Here is a 23869-nt window from a genome sequence, read left to right as displayed (position 1 = left end):
CTATAAATGTCTATATACACAGTATTGGCTCCCCCTCATATGAACAAAACAAGAAAAACAACAAGCTTAAAAAAGTGATGACTTCAGGATGTGCATGTTGATATATCAATGTACATTATAAACTCTGCATATAAAGTGCAGTACGTGTCAATGTGCCAGTAGCAGGCATTGTGGTGCAAATCTGCTGTTATAATGCAATGAGATTAGAATTAGAGAGAGTTGGGTGCTGGCAGAATTGAGGTGAAAAGAACTGTTGAGTTAATGGAGGATGTTAATGCAGGGAGACTGAGAGTCTTTACAGGCTGTTGTAAAGCCTGATTGACTTGTGTGCCAGACAGTGGAGTGTGAATGTCTGAGGGAGATGGATAAGTGTAAGCCACTGTTCCGCTTGAGTGTGGAGCGTACAGGAACATGTTAAAAGTGTGAGATAGAGAACTCTCTACCTGTGTTTTCTTGAGACTCTGAAATTGGCTCTCTTCTTTCTCATATACAGGTAACCTGGAGCCAGAGGTTTTCCAGATATCTTATCTGGCTCTACTGCTCTGTACAAATATATAACCCTTGCATAATTCACTTGAATAAATACTACATAATACACTGTTTTGTGTGCTTTTTAAAGGAAAATTTAGTACATACTATAATACTATAATATCTATGGTTAATATAGTTTTCTGATGGTGTGGAAAAACATTATTGTATCATAGTTAATAGTATCCATGTTTTTTTTTTTGTTTTTGTCCTATGGTAACTATGGTTCATTTTCCAAAGGGATAGCTTACCTTATTAAGTGTTTAAGTAAGATGTTTATGAATGTGTTAGACTTAATATTAAGTGTCCTTTTCTTAGGCTGTGTTGAAAGCTACAAAATGCTATCGGCTCAAATCTAATGAACTCGGAAAAATGGGGAACTTCCAAGTCTTCTGCACACGCCAGAGTCCCAGTGGCTTAAAGGAAAGTATTTTTGACCTTCCTAATATGGCGGACGCGCTGACATGTTGCTGTAGCTAACAACGGTTTCTGCAGGGTTTTTTTTTTTTTTAATTCATACAGGGTGCTAGCTTATACAAGCCACTGACTGCTTAGCTGGCTATATATTCTTATTTCTTATGATCCATTTCAATTAATTGTTTGTGACTATCTATATCATACGTCCTAGGTGCATGTTTACTTCCTCGTGACGTAACACGTAATACGTGCACTGATACCGGAAGAGCCGAGAAAGAAACATTAACGCGAATGAATCGTGTTTGTTGGACTTTTTAAAGACATCAGTAACTGGAAATATCTGGTACGGTCATATTATACTAGTCTTGTGCGTTCACTTCTGTGTTAATGTATTAATATGACATGTTTTGTGTGTGTGTGTATTTCAGGGCAGCATGGCAGTTGACTGGCTCGGCTTTGGCTATGCAGCTACTATTTTATTCGGAGGCTTTATGGGATATAAGAGAAAAGGTGGAGAGCTGTACCTTATAGTCGCCTGAATTACCACTGTCATGTCTGCACATGAGCTTGTTATTTTAATATAGGCATTTGTCTAGGTTCAGTCATACCCAGTAGCCAGAAAATATGCTAAATAAAGTCAAAGTCTGATGTGTGCTATTAAATCTATTTAAGTCTATAAGTACTAGGTGCTCAGATATTTTAGGTGGATGCCAGACAGTTGTAGATGTTATTTAATCATTTAAAACACCACCGTCGTGCCAAACGAACAGCATTAATAAAATCTTTTACAGTTCCAGAGAAAACAATTAAAATAATATTCAGGTAATAAAGGGAAAATTTCATTTTTACCTTATAAATTCCCCGGCTGTCTCCTCTAGCTCCCATATCTCAGAGCAACAGACCGTTTTGTCGCTTTTCTGTCGTGTTGCTGTGCAGTTTGTTGTTAATTTTTTTCTTCTTCTAAAAAAAAATAAATAAACAAACAAACAAAAAATAACACATGATGGATATTGGTCGTGTTGCGTCAAAGTTTGAAAACGCTCAGGTAGAAATTTTTTAACATAGTTAATGCATTTCTGTCAAGTCATTGTTTTGTTTGTTTGTTTGTTTGTTTTCATTCAGTGTAGCTAGCTGGCAAGTAGCTTTCAAACAGAAACCGGGAAACTCTTTGATCCTGATTGGTTAATCCTGTTTTTCACTTTACCATATAAGGCAATACCATGTAAGGCAGCCAGTAAACTGTAATTAAAAAAAAAACAATCGACGCGTCCGTAATGATGATGATGATGATGATTCGTTGACCTCTTATGAGCATCATTACGGCGCAATTACTGCGCAAAACACGTATATAATCAACTGCGCTTTATGTGTTTGTTAATAACCCTTTGGAACTGTCATGAAATATAGATTTCTACTAAACAACTTTTCCACACACACACACACACACACATACTGTAACAAAGAAATCATGAGATTACAGAGATTATGTTCAGCTCATTTTAGCCAGAAGGTGCCAGGGTACATTAGAAGTGAAAATGAGTGGAGTGAGCAGTAAATAGAGAAAAAAAGATGACACCAAGGGCAATGCCCCAAACATGTGCACTGTTTCCAACAATTTTATTTATTTATGTGTTGAATGAGTATAATGCTGATAAGATAAACTGGGTATTTTTAAATTCATTAAGTATTTGCTAAATCAGAGTAGATGAAATGTGACGACCATTAAAAATAAGTACACTATTTCAAACAAACAAACAAAAAAACTTCTATAACTTCTGTAGTTGTCTCTTGGTGGTTTTATCAGAAAAGATTTCAAACTAGAACCTTTTAATAAAGCCAATAACATTTAAATATATAAAGGAGCCCTTTTGCTAAGAGTGAACTTATAATGGATGATACAATATTCTGAGATAAATTCAGAGGAGATAAATTCATCAATATAGTGGGATACAACTGCATCAATTTCAGAATGTTAGACTCGATTATAAAATATTGTAACTACATTTAAAGTCTGTACTTCTGTTTTTTGAGCAGAAATGAAACTCCTGATTTTTTTTTTCTGCAAATAATTCTAAAAATACACTAAACCAAATTCCCTAGACTATGCCTATTGCAAAGTTTCTGCAACATCCTATACTGTTGTATACCATAAAAGCTGCATATGTTTTATGATCCAGTTTGAGTCATTTTTTAAAATCTTTTTATTCACTGCACCAGGAAGCTTGATGTCACTAATTGCGGGATTATTTTTTGGTGGCATATCTGCATACGGGGCCTTTAGGATAACTCTTGACCCACAAGACAAATGGACCTCGCTTGGTGAGTACCCAGATTATAATTGATTATGATGATATTTATGTTGAAATACAATTTTGTTTTTATAGCAATTACCTTCTCATTCTGGATGTCGTCCTTACTTCCTTTTCCTTTTCTCTAGCTGCTTCTGGTGCTCTGGCAGTTGTGATGGGAATAAGATTCAAGAAATCTGGGAAATTAATGCCTGCAGGTATTATGGCTGGATTAAGGTGAGGATTAAGGGGTGTACTGAAATATCATCACTTTTACCCGAATTTTGTATTGTGCTTAGAACAAAATGGATATCAGGTGTTAGAAATAAATACAGATGGGTGACTAATTAAAGTAAAAAGCAACAAAATGTTTTAGTAAGGTTTTGGGACAGTATGAGCCAAAAGAACAGCTGCAGTGCTCTTTAGCATTGATCCCTGGAACAGTTACTGAGGGATGAACACCATTCTTAAACAAGATACTCACTCAAAAATCTCCCATAGGTGTTCAGTTGAGTTGAGATCTAACTGGTAACTGTGATAGTCATAGCATGTGATTTACAGCATTTTCATCCTCATTACATCAAGTGAACCCTTGTGTCCTATAGATAGGGGCAGAGTCATCTGCTAAGAGACCACTCCCTCCCATCAGGATAAAAATGTTTCATTATAGGATAAAGGTGATCAGTCAGAAGAACTTTAGATTAATTTGCAGTGACCCTTCTGTCTAAGAGGACAAGTGGACACAATGTATGCAAGCAAAATGCTAGAGCATAAGAGCATTTTTCCCCTTGTTAGCCATCTGTAGTTGCTGTAATGCTTTTAAAGAGTAGAAGAGATACAGCAGTACCATATCATGATGTTATGTACATTTGAGAACTAGTTAAGTTTTTAATAAACCTCTTGGCATTTTACCAAATGTTTTATAAACTCTGAAACTTGTAAGGTTTACAAGTCATTTTAAATATTAACAATTAGAATTTTTTGAGCGCTTCTTCTGTAAGTTAGCGTAAAGTGCTTTCGAGTGATCATATGACTCTTTTTTTTGGAAAATAGTTCAGTATTATTTGTAAAAAATAATTTATTTTTGTAAAAAATAATTAATTTTATAAAAAATAATTTTTATTATTTGTAAAAAATAATAATTATTTGTTAATGTTGTTCAGCTGCTTTGTATTGCCTGCTGCAGACGTTTAACCCACATTACTGCAACAGCAGTTTATCAGAGTTCATTCTGTGTCCCTGTTTCAGCCTCATGATGGTCATCCGACTGCTGATCCTCTGAACATGGCCAGGACATGAAGCTTATTCAACTACAGCTTTCCTGGCAATATTCTTATATACACACACTGCACTGCATCAGCCCCCTCACTAATTATGCACTTATTGAATCATCACACTTCATGTAATCATGTCAGTTATTTTGAACACTCATCTTGTACATTCCAAATAAAGCTTTTGTTTTTTTTAAAATCTTTTTATATCGATTGATTCAGTTTACATTGCATTGATGAGGAACCAAAAAAAAAAAAAAAAATCCAGGAAATGCTCTATCTAATAAAAATGGCTCATTTTCAACTTGGAATCATTTATTACTTTAAAAAGCCAGTATTATACGTAAGCAACAGCTTCACACAATGTGCAAAAGATCAAGACTATTATCAAACTACTATTATTTAGTGCATATTATTTTATGCTGTAATGTAAGTAACCATAATCTCCAAAACATTCACTTTTTTGTATGATGATCATAACTGGATTTACATCACAGTTGTCACAAGTGTGCACTTGAGAATTCTAATCCATCAGACTTGTTAGTGATTTATCTAATTAATTAAATAATTTAGATAGCGTGGATATTGTATATTACATTGGATAGAACAGAAACCACTCTTCAATGCTTACTTGCATCCAGTGTGAAACAGAATTAATACATGATTAACAGCCTTACATTATCCCTCTTCCGTACAAGGCACAACAAAGCTTATAAGTGCTTGAATGATCTGTCACCAAACTACTTTCTGTCTTCTACTTGAAAACATGGCTCAGTACACTCATGACAGTTTTTACGTAAACTTCATCAGGCGGAGGCTTCCTCTGACTGCCAGGCTGCAAGAACTTACTGATAGCTGGAATTGCTTTCATCCTCTTTTGGAATTCCTGAAAGAAAATTTAAATATATTAATATTTCTAAAATGATTATATTTGTGCAATCATGATAATAAAATATACAGAACCTTTTCATCACAGGATAATAATTAATCCAGCCATCTGTGAACATTAACATTACTGATAAGGGTTTTCTGGAATACATTTACTTCCATTAAAGTTTATATTTCTCATACACTGAGAAGCTAATTAACTACAAAGACATTTTTGTAAGTTTTTTTTTTTTTTTAGTCATCTTCACTAAGGGTGCTAATAATTCTGGAGCTGACTGTAAATGTCCTGTAGTTCTGAGTAAAGGCAACTATTCTTTTGTTATGGGCTTCAGTTGTTCTAGTGAAGGGTGAGGCAGTCCCCTGCAAAAGTGTACACTTTCCAGAGACACATCAATGTATACTGTGGGAATACAAATTTTAAGAGCTATTCTTTCAACATGTATAGTCTCTGCCAGTCTTGTTCCTTTCTTTATAAGTCAAATGAACCAGGATACTGTAACTATCACCTTTTTGTAATTGATAGTTCTTGGTGCTCCTTTTATATCCTTTGAACTGGGGACCATACCATGGGTTGAAGCATTACCAGCAATGTTGTGCAGCATAAGAGCATTGCCTAACCGATCTGTTGGACTCAGCCTTCATGAAATCATTACAGGGCACCCCATGTCGATGCCAAGTATCATTGACCTCATAAGTGCAAATGTTCACATAACCTCAGATGCTCTGTTTACTTACTGTGAAAGTCTCACAAAGGCAGTACAGAGTGCTAGAGACAGAGTAGATGCTTGCTGGCAACCTCCACCTGAAGGTGGACATGCCATTATTCCAGGGCAATGGGTGTTGATACATTACTTCAAAAGTAAACCTCTAGAGCCCAAATGGCAGGGACCATACCAGGTGTTATTAGTCACAGACGCCGCAGTATGGTGTCAAGGAAAGAAAACTTGGACTCATATCTCACACTGTAAAGTGGTTCCACCACCCACAGGGATAGATTAGAGAGGGTGAGTCTCTTGTCCTTCCTGATGATCTCTCAAGGGTATATATATATATATATATATATATATATATATATATATATATATATATATATATATATATATATATATATATATATATATATATGAATAAATTTGTATACATGTGAGAGTTATTTAAACTCTCAAAGGGGGAATTGTGGGAATACAATTTTTAAGAGCTATTTTTTCTCGACATGTATAGTCTCTGCCAGTCTTGTTCCTTTCTTTATAAGTCAAATGAACTAGGATACGGTAACTATCACCTTTTTGTAATTGATAGTTCTTGGTGCTCCTTTCATATCCTTTGAACTGGGGACCATTGTTCGTGTTCCTCAAAACCTGAATGTACCCCCATAGGTGTGGATTTTTCTTTGTTTCTATGATAATGAACTGTCTGAGTAGGATAGTTATGTTGATTGAATTAGGACTAGTGAAACGGGGCGGGGGGCCAGAACTGTCTACTTCATTTGCATGCTTTGTTTAGGGTCGCCACCCTAGTGCTTTGCCTCCGTCTCTAGGCACTGCCCCTAAATGTATATAATCTACAATGTATCACTGCCTTAGTCAGACTTGATGACTGCAGCGACCGACCAGCGCATTCTCAATAAAGAATCCTGCTGAAGAGAATCCAAGTCTCCTGGTCTTCACTGAAAAAGTTTCCAACAATACGTAACAGCCCTTATACAAATTCGAGTCTATAAACCTCTTCAAATATGTGATCATTGTGTTGCATAAGACTGACCTGGATTTTGGGGAAAGTGGAAAGTATTGTAGGGAACAACTCCTCCAGCATAAGAGTAGCCTCAAGGAGATGCACATCTGCACAACTCAACTGGGTTCCCACAAGGTACTGGGAATGAGCAAGAGCCTAAGAGCCATGGTACACACACAAGCACAGAGAGATGAAGATACAATTTGTATGAGAAGATGCATACAAGAAAGGCTTAATTACACAGTTAATGTTAGCCCCACACCTTTTCATAAGCTGGGAGACTACGTTCCTTGACTTTGCCCTGTATTTTATCCAGTTGACTCTGTTTTTGGTCAGCAGGTGTAAAAGGCAGAATCATGATCATATCCATGATGTCCCTAGCACCCTCAGAGTAAATATCAATCCTTTAAAAAAAAAAAAAAAAAAAAAGGAAGAATAACAATGTGTTGTAGTATGGCTTCAGGTAGACCTGATACATACAGTACATACAAATGATCCAATTCAGTTCAGATATCTGTTAAAGACTTGCACTCACATAAGACGCTCTTTAATATCTTTTCCATAGAGGTTGTATTTTCCAGCAATGTAGTTCAAGATGGCCTTCGTCTGAACAAGCTTCATTCCATCCATCTCAACCAGTGGAACCTGTTGAAACATGAGTGCTCCATCTGGAGATCAGAGAAGAGTTAATGCTGCTGGTTTCTATCAGTTGATGTATATTAGATTGGCTCTTTGCAACCAGGGAATGCTCTAACTGTGAAATAAATCCCACACACCCCCTCAGTTCAGTTTTATGAACATAATCCAACTATAAAAATATTTGGCTCATTACATAAATGTTTATAATCATAATCTGGCTATTTACTGGAGCCATACACCTTTCTATTCCTCAACGTTCCACCAACAGACCACATTAGGTCCAATTTGACATTATTTATAGGCTGGTTTGTTTTTTAGTTATTTACGTTGGAATTAAACCCATTCAATTCATTTGACTAGTCAAACAAACTAAGAACTGTAAGTCAATAATACATATAGTAACTTTTTTCCCTCAATATTAGAGTTATTATTAACAAGTGGCAGAAGACTTCCTGTTTTTCCTGATTTTGGATTAAAAAAAAAAGGATTATCTTTGCTTCTGTGACCTATGATACTGCTGACAATTCTTTCATAATAAAGAAACATTTCAAACAAAGCATGCAGTGTTTTGTTTTTACAACTATGATTGTATTGCATTATTTTCAGTCATATATTCATTAATGACTAACCAGTAATTTAGATAACATTCCTGAATGGAGTTTGGACTCCTGCAGGTGAAATGTCCCTGCTTCACTGCTCATCACAACAAAAGAGGTTCCTTTTTACATTTGTCTTATTTACTCATTGAGTTTTTTGTTGTTTTTCATTGTTTTTAGTAATTATGTTTTAAAAATTAAAACCTAAATGTATAAGATAAATTCCATGTTTTAGACCACTATATGAGTTTGTAGCAAAAGACAAGTTCTTGCTTAGTTATCTGTGTTACTTTAGCCAACGGCTGCACCATATATTTACATACAATGCAAAGCTTGCTGGGAGATAGGAAACCACCTTCTTTTCCTAAATATGTTTTTAAACAAGGGAGGCACGATGGCTTAGGGGTTAGCACTGTTGCCTCGCACCTTCAGAGTTGGGGGTTCAAACCCTGTCCCTGCCGTGCATGTGCAGAGCTTGCATGTTCTCCCAGTGCTTCGGTGGTTTCCTCCCCAGTCCAAAAACATGTGCTGTTTTCTGAATGGCATTTCCAAATTGTCAGGAGTGTATGAACGATTGTGCCTTGCGATGGGCTGGCACCACGTCCAAGGTGTCCCCCACTTTGTCCCCCGATTCCCTTGGGATATGCTCCAGGACACCCCGGGACCCTGTTTAGGATAAGCGGTACAGAGAATGGAGGGATGGGTGGATGCTTTAAAAATAAAAAACTAAACGTATAACTAAGACAGATTCTGTGTTTGTGGCAAAAGACAAATTCTCATTTAGTTACCAGTGTCTGATCCCCATGTCAACCTGTAATAAGCTAAATTTCATGAGCTCAGCAGTATCATCAACAAACTAGCAGGTCTAGCAGGTCAGTGTCGACTTCACTGTGGGAAGCTCAGGAATAAAAGCTCAACGGCTACAACAAATCACCAAAATATCATTGTACATGTGTAAATAATGAGCCAAATATTTTGAATAGTTTGATTACATTATATATTATTATATATAAAGGTTTGAAAACTCTGCTCTACCAAACACCTACTACAAAACAGACAATGTCAATCAGCAATACACACCATCCACTAGCTTCTCGTATTGCTCCCTGGTTGTCAGTTGAACCTCCTCGAACTGTAAATGCAAGAATCTGGTTTATGATTAAGGTCTCATTAATCAAACTTTATGGAGAACAGGTTTAAAAGTGTGTTGCACTAACCTCAACACCAGCAACAGCCAAAAGCCACCGGATCGACTCCATTTTCCCTCTCCCGTCGAAGTAGTGCAGTACAACCTTTCCTGACATTTTTGCACAAACAAGTGTTTTGTCTATTGGAAAATATAACTTGTGTTTTCCTGTCAGTCCGGAGCGCGTATAAAAGCAGGCTCAGTGGTCTACCTGTACGACCAGGTTGCGTAATCGAACGACGAGCGTCTTGACAAATTTCACGAGGGAAAAATGTTCACGTGCTCAATAGGGCGGGGTAAGAAATAAGGTGATATGAGTGCAAGGTTCTGTTCTTTATAGAGACCTAGGTGCGGTGCTTTCTTGTTTATAACATATTACAACTATTATTGCATTTTTAATTTCAGTCAAATATTCACGAATGACTAATCATTAATTCAGAGTATGGACTACTGCATGTAAAATGTCCTGTTTCACTGTTCAGCACAAAAACCATTTTTTTTCTGAATGCTGAGTTAGAACTCGCTGATCCTGTTCTACAACCCCTGGCAAAAATGATGGAATCACCACACTTAGAGGATGTTCACCCAGCTTTTTTACTTTATAGCAAACAAACAATTCACAGATATGACACAAAAAAGGTTTCCTTCAATAGCTTAACATTCTGGTTTGTGAAATATACATTAAAAAAAAATTCAAGGACATTTTTTTTATTAGTGGCATGTCTTTTTCCAAATCAAGTAGAGGAAAAAAGTATGGAATCACTCAGTGTTGAGGAGAAAATTATGGAATCAGTTTTTAATTTCCATTTCTAAAACAAATACTGGGACAAGTCTAAAAATGCTAGTAAGGCAGCAGTTAAAAGGGAGTGCTTACACACTTTAATGGGCTGTTGGATGATGAAATAATTTTTCAGGATGACAATGCATCTTGCCACAGAGCAAACAGTTTTAAAGCTTTTTTTCAGGAAAGGCATATCAACTCAATGACATGGCCAGCAAACAGTCCGGATCTCAATCCAATTGAAAATTTATGGTGGAAAGTAAAAGAACTGGTCCATGTTAAGGCTCCACCCTGCAAAGCTGATCTGTCAACTGCTATTCGAGAAAGTTGGAACCAGATTGATGGGGAATATTGTTTTTCATTAGTGAGGTCTATGCCTCAAAGAATAAAAGCCAGAGGAGGAGCAACAAAGTATTAATTGTGGGTTTTTTTTGTCGATGATTCCATAATTTTTTCCTCAACATTGAGTGATTCCATACTTTTTTCCTCTACTTGATTTGGAAAAAGACATGGCATTAATAAAAAAAATGTCCTTGAATTTTTTTAATGTATATTTCACAAACCAGAATGTTAAGCTATTGAAGGAAACCTTTTTTGTGTCATATCTGTGATTTGTTTGTTTGCTATAAAGTAAAAAAGCTGGGTGAACATCCTCTAAGTGTGGTGATTCCATCATTTTTGCCAGGGGTTGTATGAATGTGCGGCTTAATGCGCCATCTACAGGCGGCAGCATGTAACTGCTGCATCATTCCTTGTGGAGTAAACCAGGTTAAACACACACACACACACATACACACACTTGCCTATTTTGTGCACGTACAGCTTTAGGTCTGTACACAGAATAGAGCTTAGAATACACACAGAACGTAAATAATATCCAGTTTTATCAAATCATTGCGACTTTTATATTAAACTCTTTGCACACGCTCACGCGCCCACTAGCGCCGTCATCACGCTGCTGTGGGCGGTCCGCTGTGCGACTTTAGCCAATGGCCGCACCATATATTTGCATGTACCACAAAGCCTGCTGGGAAAATAGAAATCTTCTTGTTTTACTAACTACGCTTTAAAAATAAAAAAAAAACCTAACAGTATTACTAAGATGGAGTCCGTATTTTAGACCATTATATGTGTTTGGGACAAAAGGCATGTGCTCGTTTAGTGCTCACCAGCATCGAGGAGACGGTGACTTTTCCCCTGTATATAAAGGCAGCTTGCGCGCTGGTACTGTCGGATGTGAGGGCGATCTGGCTGCGACATCTGTCACCCCATTGATCGCTAGGGTTGATTCGGCTGATCTGGCTGGCTAGGCGGGTGTCCCCTTCCTCCCTCACCACTCCATGTGCGTCCCTCCCGAAGCTCCGCGCTCGGTGGAAGAGGACAGGTTCCTAGATGGACGGGCATCGTTGGTATAGAAGTAGCTGCTACCCTGCTAGAACCTCCAAACAAGCTCAAGGCCCATTTGTAGGAGAAACGTAGGGAAGTCAAGCTTCGCGACTTCAGACACATCCAAGTGAGGCGCTGCACGTGGCAGTCTGCCTTCCTTTTAATGTAATGCTGTATTTCCTTTAATGTGAACTGAAAACGATGACAGTTATCTAGCACAATACTAATAGCTAGCTAGGATCATGTATTTTGATGGGGAACAAAAGAAAAATCCCTGAAGAATTATTGGAACCCTTGGAAACAACAGATAACAATTTCTACAAAAAATGTCTTTGTGGCTTGAATACTGAAAAATATGAGAGAAAGCTAATTGAAACAGATTTATTCCCATTCTAAGAAACAAAGAAAAACGGTGAAGAAAATGTTCTAGATACTCATCATGATTCCAGAAATATAATGTCAGATCTCTTTTTGGATCAGAAATTCCAAAAGAGGATGTAAACAATTCCGGTGATCAGCAACTTCTTGCACCCTGGCAGTCAGTCAGAGGAAGCCTTCGCCTGATGAAGTTTATGTAAAAATTGCAATGAATGTACTGAGACTAAAGGCCCAATCGTGCGACCACTACATGAGATGGTTCTTGATGTTTGCCTTTCATTCCAATTCAAGGTCCTGCCCTTCAGCATCTCCCTAGTTTTCAGAGGTTTTCAGGCAGACTTGTCTTCTCTAATGGCCAGTGGTATCAGGATACTGTCATATTTGAGCAACTGGCTCCCCACCAAGAAGCAGGCCATCCCAAATACGTCCACACTCCTTTCTCACAATTCGGCACTCAGACTCACATTGAACTTCAAGAAAACTCCCTAACACCAACACAGACCACACAGTTAGATTTACTGAGAGGAAGAGTGGAATAAATATGCCAAATCAAGATGTACTAAGTTGGTAGACTGCAAGCAAAAGGTGCTTTAAGTATTAGTTAAAGTGTGCACACACTTGTGCAACAAGTTTATTGTAGGTTTTTATCTTTTTCCATCTTCCCCTAAAATGTTTCTATTTGTTTTTCACTTGGATTTTATTGGTTGCTATATCACATTAAATCTGGGGAAAAGATCTGACATAATTTATCTTGGTTTAATTTTTTTACATCACAAAAACCTGCCAGTTTAACAGGGGTGTGTAGACTTTTTATATCAACTGTATATCCATAGTACTCTCAGAATTTCTTCCTACTTAGTGCTATCTTAAGAATTTTCCTCTGACACTATCAAAAACTCCAGCAAAAAGAAATACTCTAAAACTGAACAAAATCTTAAACTGCCAAGCATAGCAAAATGCTTAAGTTACCGGAGATGAGTTATCTGAGTTACAAAAAAAGTTTTCGGTCAGTTAGACCATCACGAGTGCATGAAAAAAAAAATTCACAAACCCTAATCTTAAGTGCAAAGGCATAATCATATGATCATTTAGTTTGACTGCTGACAAACAAAGGCTATCTCGCTGAGGGATGATGCTCAGCATGTGGCTTTGAGACAATTCTATATAACTCTAAAATACATCTTGAACCATTAGAAATAGACATGACATAAAACCTCAAACATAAATATGCACTCTTCTTTGTGCAGCATGTATGAGAATGCACCATTATCTGTATTCGTCCTTGTGCTCTTCTAAGATGGATGTAACAGGAGTCAGGAGAATGAGGGTGTCCCCTCTCATGGGTTAAAGACGGAGCAACTAGAGGGGAAGAGAAACAATTTGACTTTACTATTTAACCACTGTGCAACATATATATATATACATGTATATATATATATATATATATATATATATATATATATATATATATATATAGGGTCACTGGTTCATACACAAATCTAGCATGTTTAGTAATGTCCAGTAATGATTCAGATTGGCATCAGATTAATGAATATGGCATTTGACCTCAGATTATGAATGAACAAATAGAAAATAGCTAACTGGCTAGTTGTCAGGAGTGAATTTAAGTAACTAATAATAATATATGTGGTAATTAAATAATATATTCTGTGGTAATTGATGCTGTTGCTAACTGACTTAATATTTAAATACAGTGTGTTACAAATGTGCTGTAATGCAGTGGTATTTTCAATTTAATTCAATTAGAATTTCTTTGTATAGTGCTTTTAACAATGAACATTGTCACAAAGCAGCTTTACAGAAATCCAGATATAAAATTTTCATTAAAATTTATCCCTAATGAGCAAACTAGAGGTGATGGTGGAAAGGAAAAACTCCCTGAGACGACATGAGGAAGAAACAATGAGAGGAACCAGACTCAAAATGGAACCCATCCTCACCTGGGGTACACCAAATAGTGTGATTATAATTCATTTCGCTTTTATAACTGTATACTATAAAGTCAAGCAGCACTAAGTGTGCTAAAATGACCTGGTATGAGCATCATTAGGGTTTAAAATTCAATCAAACTGAAGTTAGCAACTAGTCAGTGATGGAGACTTGAGTGTAAACTGTTCTTAGCAATTCTTAGCAAACGCTAATAAGACTTTAATGCTAATTAACTGATTTAGTCAGTTTGTGCACTTATTTTCTTCAGTTAACAAATGTAACCGGCAAAACACACATCATTTTAGAAACCACATTTCTTCTAAACTAAAAATATATATATTTTTTCAATATAATCTTTTTTTACTTACCCAAAAACATGATAGCACAAAATATCTCGACATGTTTGTAGCAGACTGAGTAGCAGTTTTTAGCAGCTTGAGTTCCTTTTTTTTTTTCTCCACATGTGAACGCATACTAAAATGATGTTACAGTAGCCATTACTGTGACATCACTACATCAACATTCTCTCTCTCTCTCTCTCTCTCTCTCTACATATATATATATATATATATATATATATATATATATATATATATATATATATATATATATATATGAAGCTGAACATTACCATTAATCCCAGACATGGGCAAAATCCAGCCAGGTCCGGCTCATCAAGACTAGTTTTATTAGCCCTTTTATTCCATTAATAAAATGCTCTTTTACATACATCCGATAGATGGCGCTGTGGCGCCAGGCCTGCTCTGTGCACTATGTTGAATCAACCCAAGTTTACAAACATGCCGTAACATGTTCACAGCATACTTGTTTTATTCAGCTCCACATACAGTATGAACAAATGTGTATGTACAAATCACTCACAAGTCTAATTCTAGGTATATAATTAAGTGTTCATGTTATTCTGATTTATTTCCAGTGGTTGTTCCTACTTGAAATAACCTACTTTTAGGATTCTGCCATTTACACGAATCTTGCAATATTGTTATTTCTGCTATTTTCTATTTACCTCATTGTTGTTGCTGTTATTATTTCTGTTATAATACTGCTGTTATTATTCAGAGCCATACCACTGTTTTACAATCATTCAAATCCAATATATTTAGCATTTTGAATATTTTTTTCCCTTTACATTAAGATGCTGGTCAGGTGTCAGTTGTCATATTCACTACCCTACAGTCCCAATTTTGTCAGATCAGTATATTGTAATGCAATCTGTGCTTTGCCTGCGTAATCTATCTAACTTCCAGAAGTGCAAACCTTCAAATTTTCTGAGTTTGCAGAAAGTTAGTAAAAATATCAAAAAGTTGATCAAAAAATGACTACTTTTTAAAAACGTATATATAACATGATGGTATGGAACCGCTGTATATATCCTAATCTTTAACAGAATTACAGAAACTATAGACAGGTGATGAATTAAAGGAAAATAACATTGGCTGTGTTATGCTCTGGGGCATCTTGCTGGCATGATTCGAGGCCAGGGGTCCTCTGAATTCACACCAGACATAAGCATTAGAGCTACATTAAGGGAGTGGTGTGTGTGTAACTGTCCGTTCAAACCACATGCTACTGGCACGACAGGGGGCTTCATTATTATCAAGAACAATGAACATCCTGGTCATCTTTTTTTCTGGTTATCCAAGGGTATCACTGCCATATGCACCCTTGTCTTTAAATCTATAACTTGCACAATCATGGAACTTTTGTGGATTAGGATTTTAAATAAGGTTACCAGCTTATACAAAGTATGATTGCATGATTTCAAAGGATTTCATGTATGTGAGTGAAAAAAATTAGAGACAAAGCATTACAAAAAAGCTGAGACAGAAGGGCCCTCTTGTATAGTGGACACGCAAATAATTTATTTCTAACAATAAAAGTCTTATTTAACAAAGAAAAATGTATAACCTTTGCTATGATGAAACTTTATATTCTGTAATAATTCCTGCAGTCTGCCGCAGGAAAGTGTCCACAGCAGAGGACTTTTCTATTTGAGGTTTGTCAGTAACATGACAAGCTGGGTTTTTGTCTTATTAATGTTGTAGAGAGAGAGAGAGAGAGAGAGAGAGAGAGAGAGGATGTTGTCATGTTGTATTCCTTACATAATCAATCTGCATGGTTCAATCAAATTTGTGATGCCTTACAATTTCATTAGCGGCCCTCGTATAAAAATGACATTACTAGAGGCTTGCCGTTCTACTACGACAGAGCAAATGTGTGTTTCTGCTCATGGACCATTGGGCTTTGGGTACTTGACCATATTTAATAATAAATGACTCAATCTGATGGTTCACTGCCATCAGAGATGACAGGGCTGCCTGCTTGTGTCTCGAGAATACCCATGGTGCTAGAGCAAGGACAAGGTAGGCCTTTGAATTGGAATGCCTGTCACTGGAGAGCAAGTGTCGAAAAGCGTCTGTGCTCTGGAGTAATGGGAACACGCTTATAGTAGAACATCCGGGTACCTCTGGGATACTTATTTCAATATACTACGATTTGGGACGCACTAATTCTAATCTCGGATACTATTTAGGACGGATAGGAGGCGAATTGAGACGCAGAAGAGGTCTTCTGCACGCCACTCCAGTCCAGTAGGTGGTGATATAATACACAGTTTAGTTCAAAGAAGAAGTGAAAGTAGGGCGGAAGCTTGTAGCTAAGGCGCGAAGTTTATGTTGCTCGTTATTTAGTTATTTTTGATGGGGTTTTGTAGATTTTACGGGTATGGTCTTACGTCATTTCCTCTAGTTCACTGTCAGATGGATTTGTTAATGCTTGGTTATTTTCAGCTGGCTCGTTAGCTTGTATGCTAGCGTGTTTCCATGTACTCTGTTTGCATAACAGCGCATCCTGTAGCTGACGGTGCTGCGTGATGGAGGTGGGAAAGGAGAGAGTGGTGGCGCTAGTGGATATGGACTGCTTTTACGTGCAGGTGGAGCAGAGGTTTAACCCCGAGCTGAGGAACAAACCCTGCGTCGTGGCTCAGTACAAAACCTGGAAAGGAGGAGGGTGAGCTGAAAATATTGGTGCTGCATTTAATAGTTGATTATCCTAGCAGAAGTCGCTAATACACGCTCAAAAGGCGCTAGAATTCACCAGGTGACGCAGCACGCTCATTTGCATATTCAGTGAAATATTCAGTGAATCGTCATGATCATTTGCATATTAAAACTGATATGAAACAGAAAGATTTTTTGAAGACACTTATATATATATATATATATATATATATATATATATATATATATAGTGTAATATAATGTGTGTGTGTGTGTGTAATCAGTACAGAAAATGATAACTTTGGTCATAGTAACAAAATGTGTATATGTGTATATTCAAGAATATAGTCAAGAATAGAGTTTAAAAGGAAGACTAAAGACGTGCTAGGGTGGGACAAAAACAGTCGTCAGTGATTGGTAGATGGGGAGACAGTGGTGATCAGTGATTGGCAGATGGGGAGAGAGTGGAGCTCAGTGATTAGTAGATGGGGAAACAGTGGAGCTCAGTGATTGGTAGATGGGGAGACAGTGGAGCTCAGTGATTGTTAGATGGGGAGACAGTGGTGATCAGTGATTGTTAGATGGGGAGACAGTGGTGATCAGTGATTGTTAGATGGGGAGACAGTGGAGCTCAGTGATTGGTAGATGGGGAGACAGTGGAACTCAGTGATTGGTAGATGGGGAGAGAGTGGTGATCAGTGATTGTTAGATGGGGAGACAGTGGAGCTCAGTGATTGGTAGATGGGGAGAGAGTGGTGATCAGTGATTGGTAGATGGGGAGACAGTGGAGCTCAGTGATTGTTAGATGGGGAGACAGTGGTGATCAGTGATTGTTAGATGGGGAGACAGTGGAGCTCAGTGATTGGTAGATGGGGAGACAGTGGAGCTCAGTGATTGGTAGATGGGGAGAGAGTGGTGATCAGTGATTGTTAGATGGGGAGACAGTGGAGCTCAGTGATTGGTAGATGGGGAGACAGTGGTGATCAGTGATTGTTAGATTGGGAAACAGTGGTGATTAAGTAGATGGGAACAATGGTGATTAGTTATTAGGAACAGTGGTGATCGGCGATGGTCTTTGGTGAGCACTGTCAAAAGCTTGATTCTGTGGTCGTTGAACCTTTTTTGTGTGGGTTTGGATGTATGTTTTGGATCATTGTCATGCTGGAAGGTCCAACCATGACCCACTTGTAGCCTGTCAGCAGAGGCAGCCAGATTTTCATTAACATTCTGCTGTTACTCCACTGAGTCCATGATGCCATGTATATAAATTTTATTTACTTACAATCAAGGTTTGATCTCTCTCATGTTTTCAGTGTAAGATTAAGCTACCAAAGGTGCCAGTAATTCTGGGCTGTATGATTCAGTTTGAACCCAAAAATCGCCAATAGGAAAGCGCTGCCACATTTTTTCCTTTCTTGATCAGTATCATAGCAGTCAGTTATGAGGCCCGAGCCCACGGTGTGACAAGAAACATGTGGGCGGATGATGCCAAGAAACTGTGTCCAGGTCTTCAGGTGGCGAGAGTCCGAGAGTCACACGGGAAAGCTGATCTAACCTGGTATGCCCTCGTTTGCTTCACGTAATAAAAAACACAGTTTTGAGGGGTTTTTGTCTTCCCATGGTGCTGAACATTTGGACTGTGTCTTTGTGGCCAGTTACAGAGAGGCCAGTGTGGAAGTGATTGAGGTCATGTCCCGATTTGCAGTCATTGAGAGAGCCAGTATCGACGAAGCCTACATGGACCTCACCAGCAGTGTCCAGAAAAGACTGAAGGATCTAGAAGTATCACAGATTGACCCTCAACTTCTGAAGAACACTTACGTCCAAGGCTTTCCCATTCCTGACTCGGTGGAAGATGTGCCGGTAGATAAAGGTGTGTTCATGGAGCCTTGCAGAAAAAAGGTCATTGTAGCAGTAATTAAGTGATGTGGTCAAGAGCATAACTAAGCTTCCTGCAGAGACTAATATGGCAGTAATTCTCTTATTTGTATGTGCATGTAGAGGAGCAGAGGTCAAAGGGTCTGCAGCAGTGGCTCGACACACTGCCTGCCTGCTCTCAACCAGGCTGTTTGGGCTACTCAGAGGTGTGTTTGGCTGTTGGAGCGATAATTGTGGAGGAAATGAGGGCCGCCGTGGAGCAGCACACCGGATTCCGCTGCTCTGCAGGAATTTCTCATAACAAGGTGCTTTTTTTTTTTTTTTTTTTTCTTTTCTTTCTTTTTTTAAAACAGAAAAAGGTGTTCATTCAGAGCATTCTTGTAGCTTAGCTTTAATGCTCACTTTTTCACTATTTAGCGGTGGATGCCCGATTTTTATTTTTAAACACCCAATATATCGTATTCACTTCTTCTTAGTTATTATTATTTAGGTTGAGGTCATGTGACCGGAACTAAACTGAGTTTTATTCATGCCATGAAATAGTTTTTAGCACTGTTCCACTTTTAGTAAACATATTAAAGAAGTCATTTTGAAACAAACAGATCACAAAAAAGAAAAAACTTGTTTTGCAGGTATTGGCCAAGCTGGCATGCGGTCTCAACAAACCAAATCGGCAGACCGTGCTTCCTCTTGCATCGGTGTCTGAATTCTTCATGACGTTGCCCATCAGTAAAATGTAAGTATATTCCCAAATAAGGCTAGGAAGTTAGATGAAGTGTTTATTTTTGTATACAGTGTATAATGCAGTTGTTCTTCGTGGCTGTGTTTCAGTCGCAATCTGGGAGGCAAACTGGGTGTCTCCGTCACAGAGAGTCTAGGGGTGGAGAATATGGGTGAGCTCACTCAGTTCACACAGGCACAGCTGGAGGAACACTTTGGAGAGAAGACTGGGTAAGACTCAGAGTGCTTCTCCACCCAACACTGTGGCATGGCACAGATCGCCAACAAGTCTGAAGCAAGGGCTGTGTGTATCCTCTGTGTTTGTGTGTGATTTCCATCACATAACACTACTCTGTGAAAGTATGAGGGGTTTCTTTAGAGGTGACTAGTAATATGCACAAGTATTAAAGTACAAAAAACTCTAACACCAGTGTGGCAGTATTTTAATCTGCCAGTATTTTAATATTTAATGTAGGTCACTATGTAGGTTGTACAGCTCCATGATATTATACACTATGTAAAGTGCAAGCAAAGTAAATAGAAAGTCAATGTTTGTCTCGTAATATGGCACTTTTTTCTGTAAACATATTTGAGACAACAGAGAAGGAAAAGTGAAATGATAAAGAAAGCTTTTAAAGCTTTTCTGTAAAACAAACAGCTGACAAATGCAAAAATAGATGTGTTTTGTCTTAGAATCACTAGAATCAAATTTGACATTGATCCAACCACAGAAATGCTACACTGTACAAAGGAGATGAATCAAGTGTTTTTTTTTTTTTTTTTTTAATTTGACTAGAGTATCAGTTAGTCTCAATCTGTCTAACCAAAATAACTGCCTCTGGCCATTTGGAGCAATTTGGCTAAAGTGTTTCATTGTTGTTCAGGCCATGGCTGTACAACTTGTGCAGAGGCATTGAGTTCGAGCCAGTGAAACCCCGACAGCTCCCCAAATCCATCGGCTGTAGCAAGAACTTTCTGGGAAAGTCAGCTCTGGCTACAAAAACTCAGGTAATAATAAAGTTTGTGATATCCACACGAATGCTTATCCATAATTCTTGTGCTGTAGTTTTTTTTCCCCTCCTATCTAAGGTTCAGCACTGGCTACACCAGCTGGCCCTTGAGCTGGAGGAGAGACTGAATAAGGATAAAGAGATGGTAAGTGTTAAATGCTCTTCATGCTGTTCTGTGTTGTTTTCTCTGATGATGTACAGAAATTTTTGTCGTTAACTCTGTAGAATGAACGAGTTGCTAAGCTGCTGACAGTGGGGGTCCGCCAGGCTGGAGATAAAAAGCCCAACAGTTTCTCTCGCTGCTTTGCTCTAGCGCGCTATGAGGCCTCAAAGATTTCCACCGACAGCTTTGCCATCATTAAAAGCCTGAACACTGCTGGCAGCCATCAGGAAGCCTGGTGAGTCATGTTTAATGTTGTTTTGGACTCTTCATCCCATTAAACCATTTAAATTCATGTAACCTCGAGCACTTATGCAAGGACACTGGAGTAATCCTACTGTCTTGATATGAAGACATCACCATATTTCATTCCCTGTTTCTACAGGGTTTCTGTATTATATACAATGGATAAAATGATGAGTTTACATAAAAGGAGCTGTACCCATAGCAGATGAGTGCTTGGTCACCTTTAAACAGTGGTCATGTTTTCTTTACAGAAGAGTGCATGAAGTTAAAAAGACTACTACTAATACAAATCAACATAGGCAATTTTATCATGCTTTTAAATGACTATGTTCCACGTACATATTACAATGATGCGTTACAACATATTGATGACCTCGATTTAGTGTCTCGTGGCTACATTATGTTGTGTGAAATGTTAACTGTGTGTGCAATATATATATATATATATATATATATATATATATAAAAGTGCAAAATAATAGGATGTACTGGATGAAGTGCTATTTTATAAGCTGCCAAATAACAGAGTGGAGAGTGGAGTTAAACCAAATATGCCATTACAATTAGGATTATTCATGCAGCAATATACTAGACTCCTATTAGATGTTTATTTCAATGCTTATAATCTTCTCAGTCATATGAGTGTATTAGTCTTTTTTATTTTCATGCCTCTGCCACTGAGTAAGGGAGGCATTATGTTTTCGGGTTGCCCATCTGTCTGAGACTCTAATTAGCATATTATCTCAAGAGCGATTGCCTGAGTGTTTGTAGGATTTAAGTGGAATTATCATTGTAACCAGCAGATGAACTGATTAGATTTTGGAATTGATCCAAACAGGATCAAGGTCACATCAAGGTTAGATGACTGAAATAGTGCTTCTTCAATAGCTTCCTTCACATTTGAAGTATAATTTAAGGATAGACTAGACTTGTTGGTGGCGGGGCATCACCATGTTCATTTTTAAAAGCTATTTCCTTCTTTAGTCCACATTTTCTATTCCTGATTATTCCGTCTTAAAAACATGCAGTTATGTGTAAAAGTAGTGGTGTAAACACTTTTGAAATACCCCTCAGTGAAATGAGGTGTGAATTGCACATATAATCTGAATGCAGTGCCCAGAAAATTGACTTACGCATGTGCGTAACCCGTTTCTGAATACATGTAACTTTCCCCATCTAAATATCGACATTGACAACTTTTAGACTCTGAATACAGCCCTAAGAATGAGCAACATGTCTCGTAGCACTCAGAGCTCATTCATTGATAGTTATTGTAGAAGATTTTGTTGGAAATCTGATATCTGATACACCTTGTGTTTCATTATTTGTGTTATGTCTTCTAGGTCTCCTCCGCTCACCTGTCTCCATTTATCTGCCAGTAAGTTCATTGAGAATTCGTCAGGAGAAATCACTAGTTTCCTCAGCAGTGATGTAGCACCAACACAGTCACGTCTAAAAACAAATGAGCCAGCTTCGAAAACAGAAACAACCCCCAAGAAACCTGGTAGTATCCAGGCCCTTTTCCAAAAAGCTGCTGAAAAGAAAAAGAAGGAAGCAGATGAAAGTTGCACAGAAAAGGAAGTCGTCACCTTGTCTTCCTCTGAGAACCTTCCCCACAGTACAGCCAGTATGGTTCCTCACAAAGCGCCAGTGGTTCCAAATACGTCACTTTCTTCTTTTTTTCAAAGAAAGACATTGGAGAAAACCTCCGACGGGTTCCCTAAAGAGAAACAGATGAAAGAAAGCACTGAGGACAAATCTCAGACTGAATGGTCTCTACAGGGTTCTTCATGCACTTCATCTAGTGTTGATGAGCAGAATCGTGCAGAGATCCTCACTCAAAATGTCAACTTTAAAGATAGCAAAGAGGACTTTCACAGATGCGAACGCTGTGGACAGGAAGTGTTAATGTGGGAGATGCCGGAACACACTGACTACCACTATGCCCTCGATCTGCAGAACTCCCTGTCCTCCTCCTCATCGTCGTCGTCATCATTTTCTGCCCCAGTCATGGCTGAAACAGCGTTGTCATCACACGGAAAGAGCAGACCCAAAACTCAGACTGGACCTCAGGCAAAGAGAGCAAGACCCAGGGACAACTCCACCACTCTGGATTCTTTCTTCAAGAAAGCTTAATTTTTTTTAAACACAGATCTTCAAATTAATCAGATATTTCTTAAATCATGTTTTTGTAGGAATTTGTCTGGCTTACAAATATGAACATGCTATAAACATACAAAAAAAAATTCCTCAGGTAGAAAACTGTTGAGGTTCTAAGCTTGAGAAACTTAAGTCACTTAAGAATTTATGTCACTTCCTAATGATTTTAATAAATATTATCATTTTAACGTTTTGCTTTTTAGTGTGTTGTTATGGATGAGTAATGTGATGCTCAGTAACCCCCACAAGAGGGCAACACAGTACAGTTACCTGAAAAGCTGGAGTCAAATAATGTTAATTGATCATGTTAACTGGAATGTTATATCAGAAACTATACATACTATGTAACAAGATAGCACTTAATTGTGTGCATTAGTGATGTAACCCAATACAAATACATGATTCAGAATGATCAGATACAAACAGTAGTCGTACTATTCGTTTTTCTTTTAGAAAGCTTGCCAGAAAGGTTAGTAACTGCCTGATCAGGTTTGCAGTGGTTTAAGTTAGGCTACTAGTTTGTTTATATTTTCTAGCTGAGACCAGTTAAATTAACTCGAGTGATGTGAAGTTGAGGAACTATCAGAGCCAGAATTCAAACACCATGCTGACATTGCTGCCATTACTACCTCTGGG

At 37.9% G+C, this 23869-nt stretch overlaps 3 protein-coding genes and 1 long non-coding RNA gene across 5 annotated transcripts; 2 read left to right on the top strand and 2 right to left on the bottom strand.

The window, feature by feature from the left end:
• The first annotated feature begins 1132 nt into the window (after positions 1–1132).
• On the top strand, positions 1133–4703 carry tmem14a (transmembrane protein 14A). The gene is made up of 5 exons (XM_026939227.3): positions 1133–1288; positions 1374–1455; positions 3163–3264; positions 3383–3470; positions 4482–4703. Exons 2-5 carry the CDS (start codon positions 1380–1382, stop codon positions 4513–4515), a joined length of 300 nt encoding a protein of 99 aa, XP_026795028.1. The 5' UTR covers positions 1133–1288; positions 1374–1379; the 3' UTR covers positions 4516–4703.
• Positions 4704–4801: 98 nt separating this feature from the next.
• gsta.1 (glutathione S-transferase, alpha tandem duplicate 1) lies at positions 4802–9798 on the bottom strand. The gene is made up of 6 exons (XM_026939226.3): positions 9576–9798; positions 9439–9490; positions 7659–7791; positions 7386–7527; positions 7154–7279; positions 4802–5390 (listed from the first exon to the last, which is right to left on the bottom strand). Exons 1-6 carry the CDS (start codon positions 9660–9662, stop codon positions 5259–5261), a joined length of 672 nt encoding a protein of 223 aa, XP_026795027.3. The 5' UTR covers positions 9663–9798; the 3' UTR covers positions 4802–5258.
• Positions 9799–11590: 1792 nt separating this feature from the next.
• LOC113542161 (uncharacterized) lies at positions 11591–14530 on the bottom strand. Its single transcript, XR_003404267.3, has 3 exons — positions 14408–14530; positions 13354–13448; positions 11591–12574 (listed from the first exon to the last, which is right to left on the bottom strand). It is a non-coding gene; the product is annotated as an uncharacterized LOC113542161 (long non-coding RNA).
• Positions 14041–23421, top strand: polh (polymerase (DNA directed), eta). Of its 2 annotated transcripts, none has more exons than XM_053232709.1 (11): positions 14041–14055; positions 16905–17069; positions 18483–18617; positions 18715–18932; positions 19061–19242; positions 19570–19673; positions 19769–19888; positions 20542–20665; positions 20747–20812; positions 20893–21065; positions 22417–23421. In XM_053232709.1, the coding sequence occupies exons 2-11, from the start codon at positions 16933–16935 to the stop codon at positions 23207–23209; spliced, it is 2052 nt and encodes a 683-aa protein (XP_053088684.1). In that variant the 5' UTR covers positions 14041–14055; positions 16905–16932; the 3' UTR covers positions 23210–23421. The 2 variants fall into 2 exon arrangements, with proteins under 2 accessions (XP_053088684.1, XP_026795313.3); XM_026939512.3 differs by lacking the exon at positions 14041–14055 and adding an exon at positions 16639–16782.
• The last annotated feature ends 448 nt before the right edge of the window (positions 23422–23869 follow it).

This window comes from Pangasianodon hypophthalmus, chromosome 3 (assembly GCF_027358585.1).
Source record: "Pangasianodon hypophthalmus isolate fPanHyp1 chromosome 3, fPanHyp1.pri, whole genome shotgun sequence".
Classification (NCBI taxonomy): Eukaryota; Metazoa; Chordata; class Actinopteri; order Siluriformes; family Pangasiidae; genus Pangasianodon; species Pangasianodon hypophthalmus.
The sequence above is the reverse complement of the archived record's forward strand: the minus strand, read 5'-3'. Positions and strand labels throughout refer to the sequence as shown.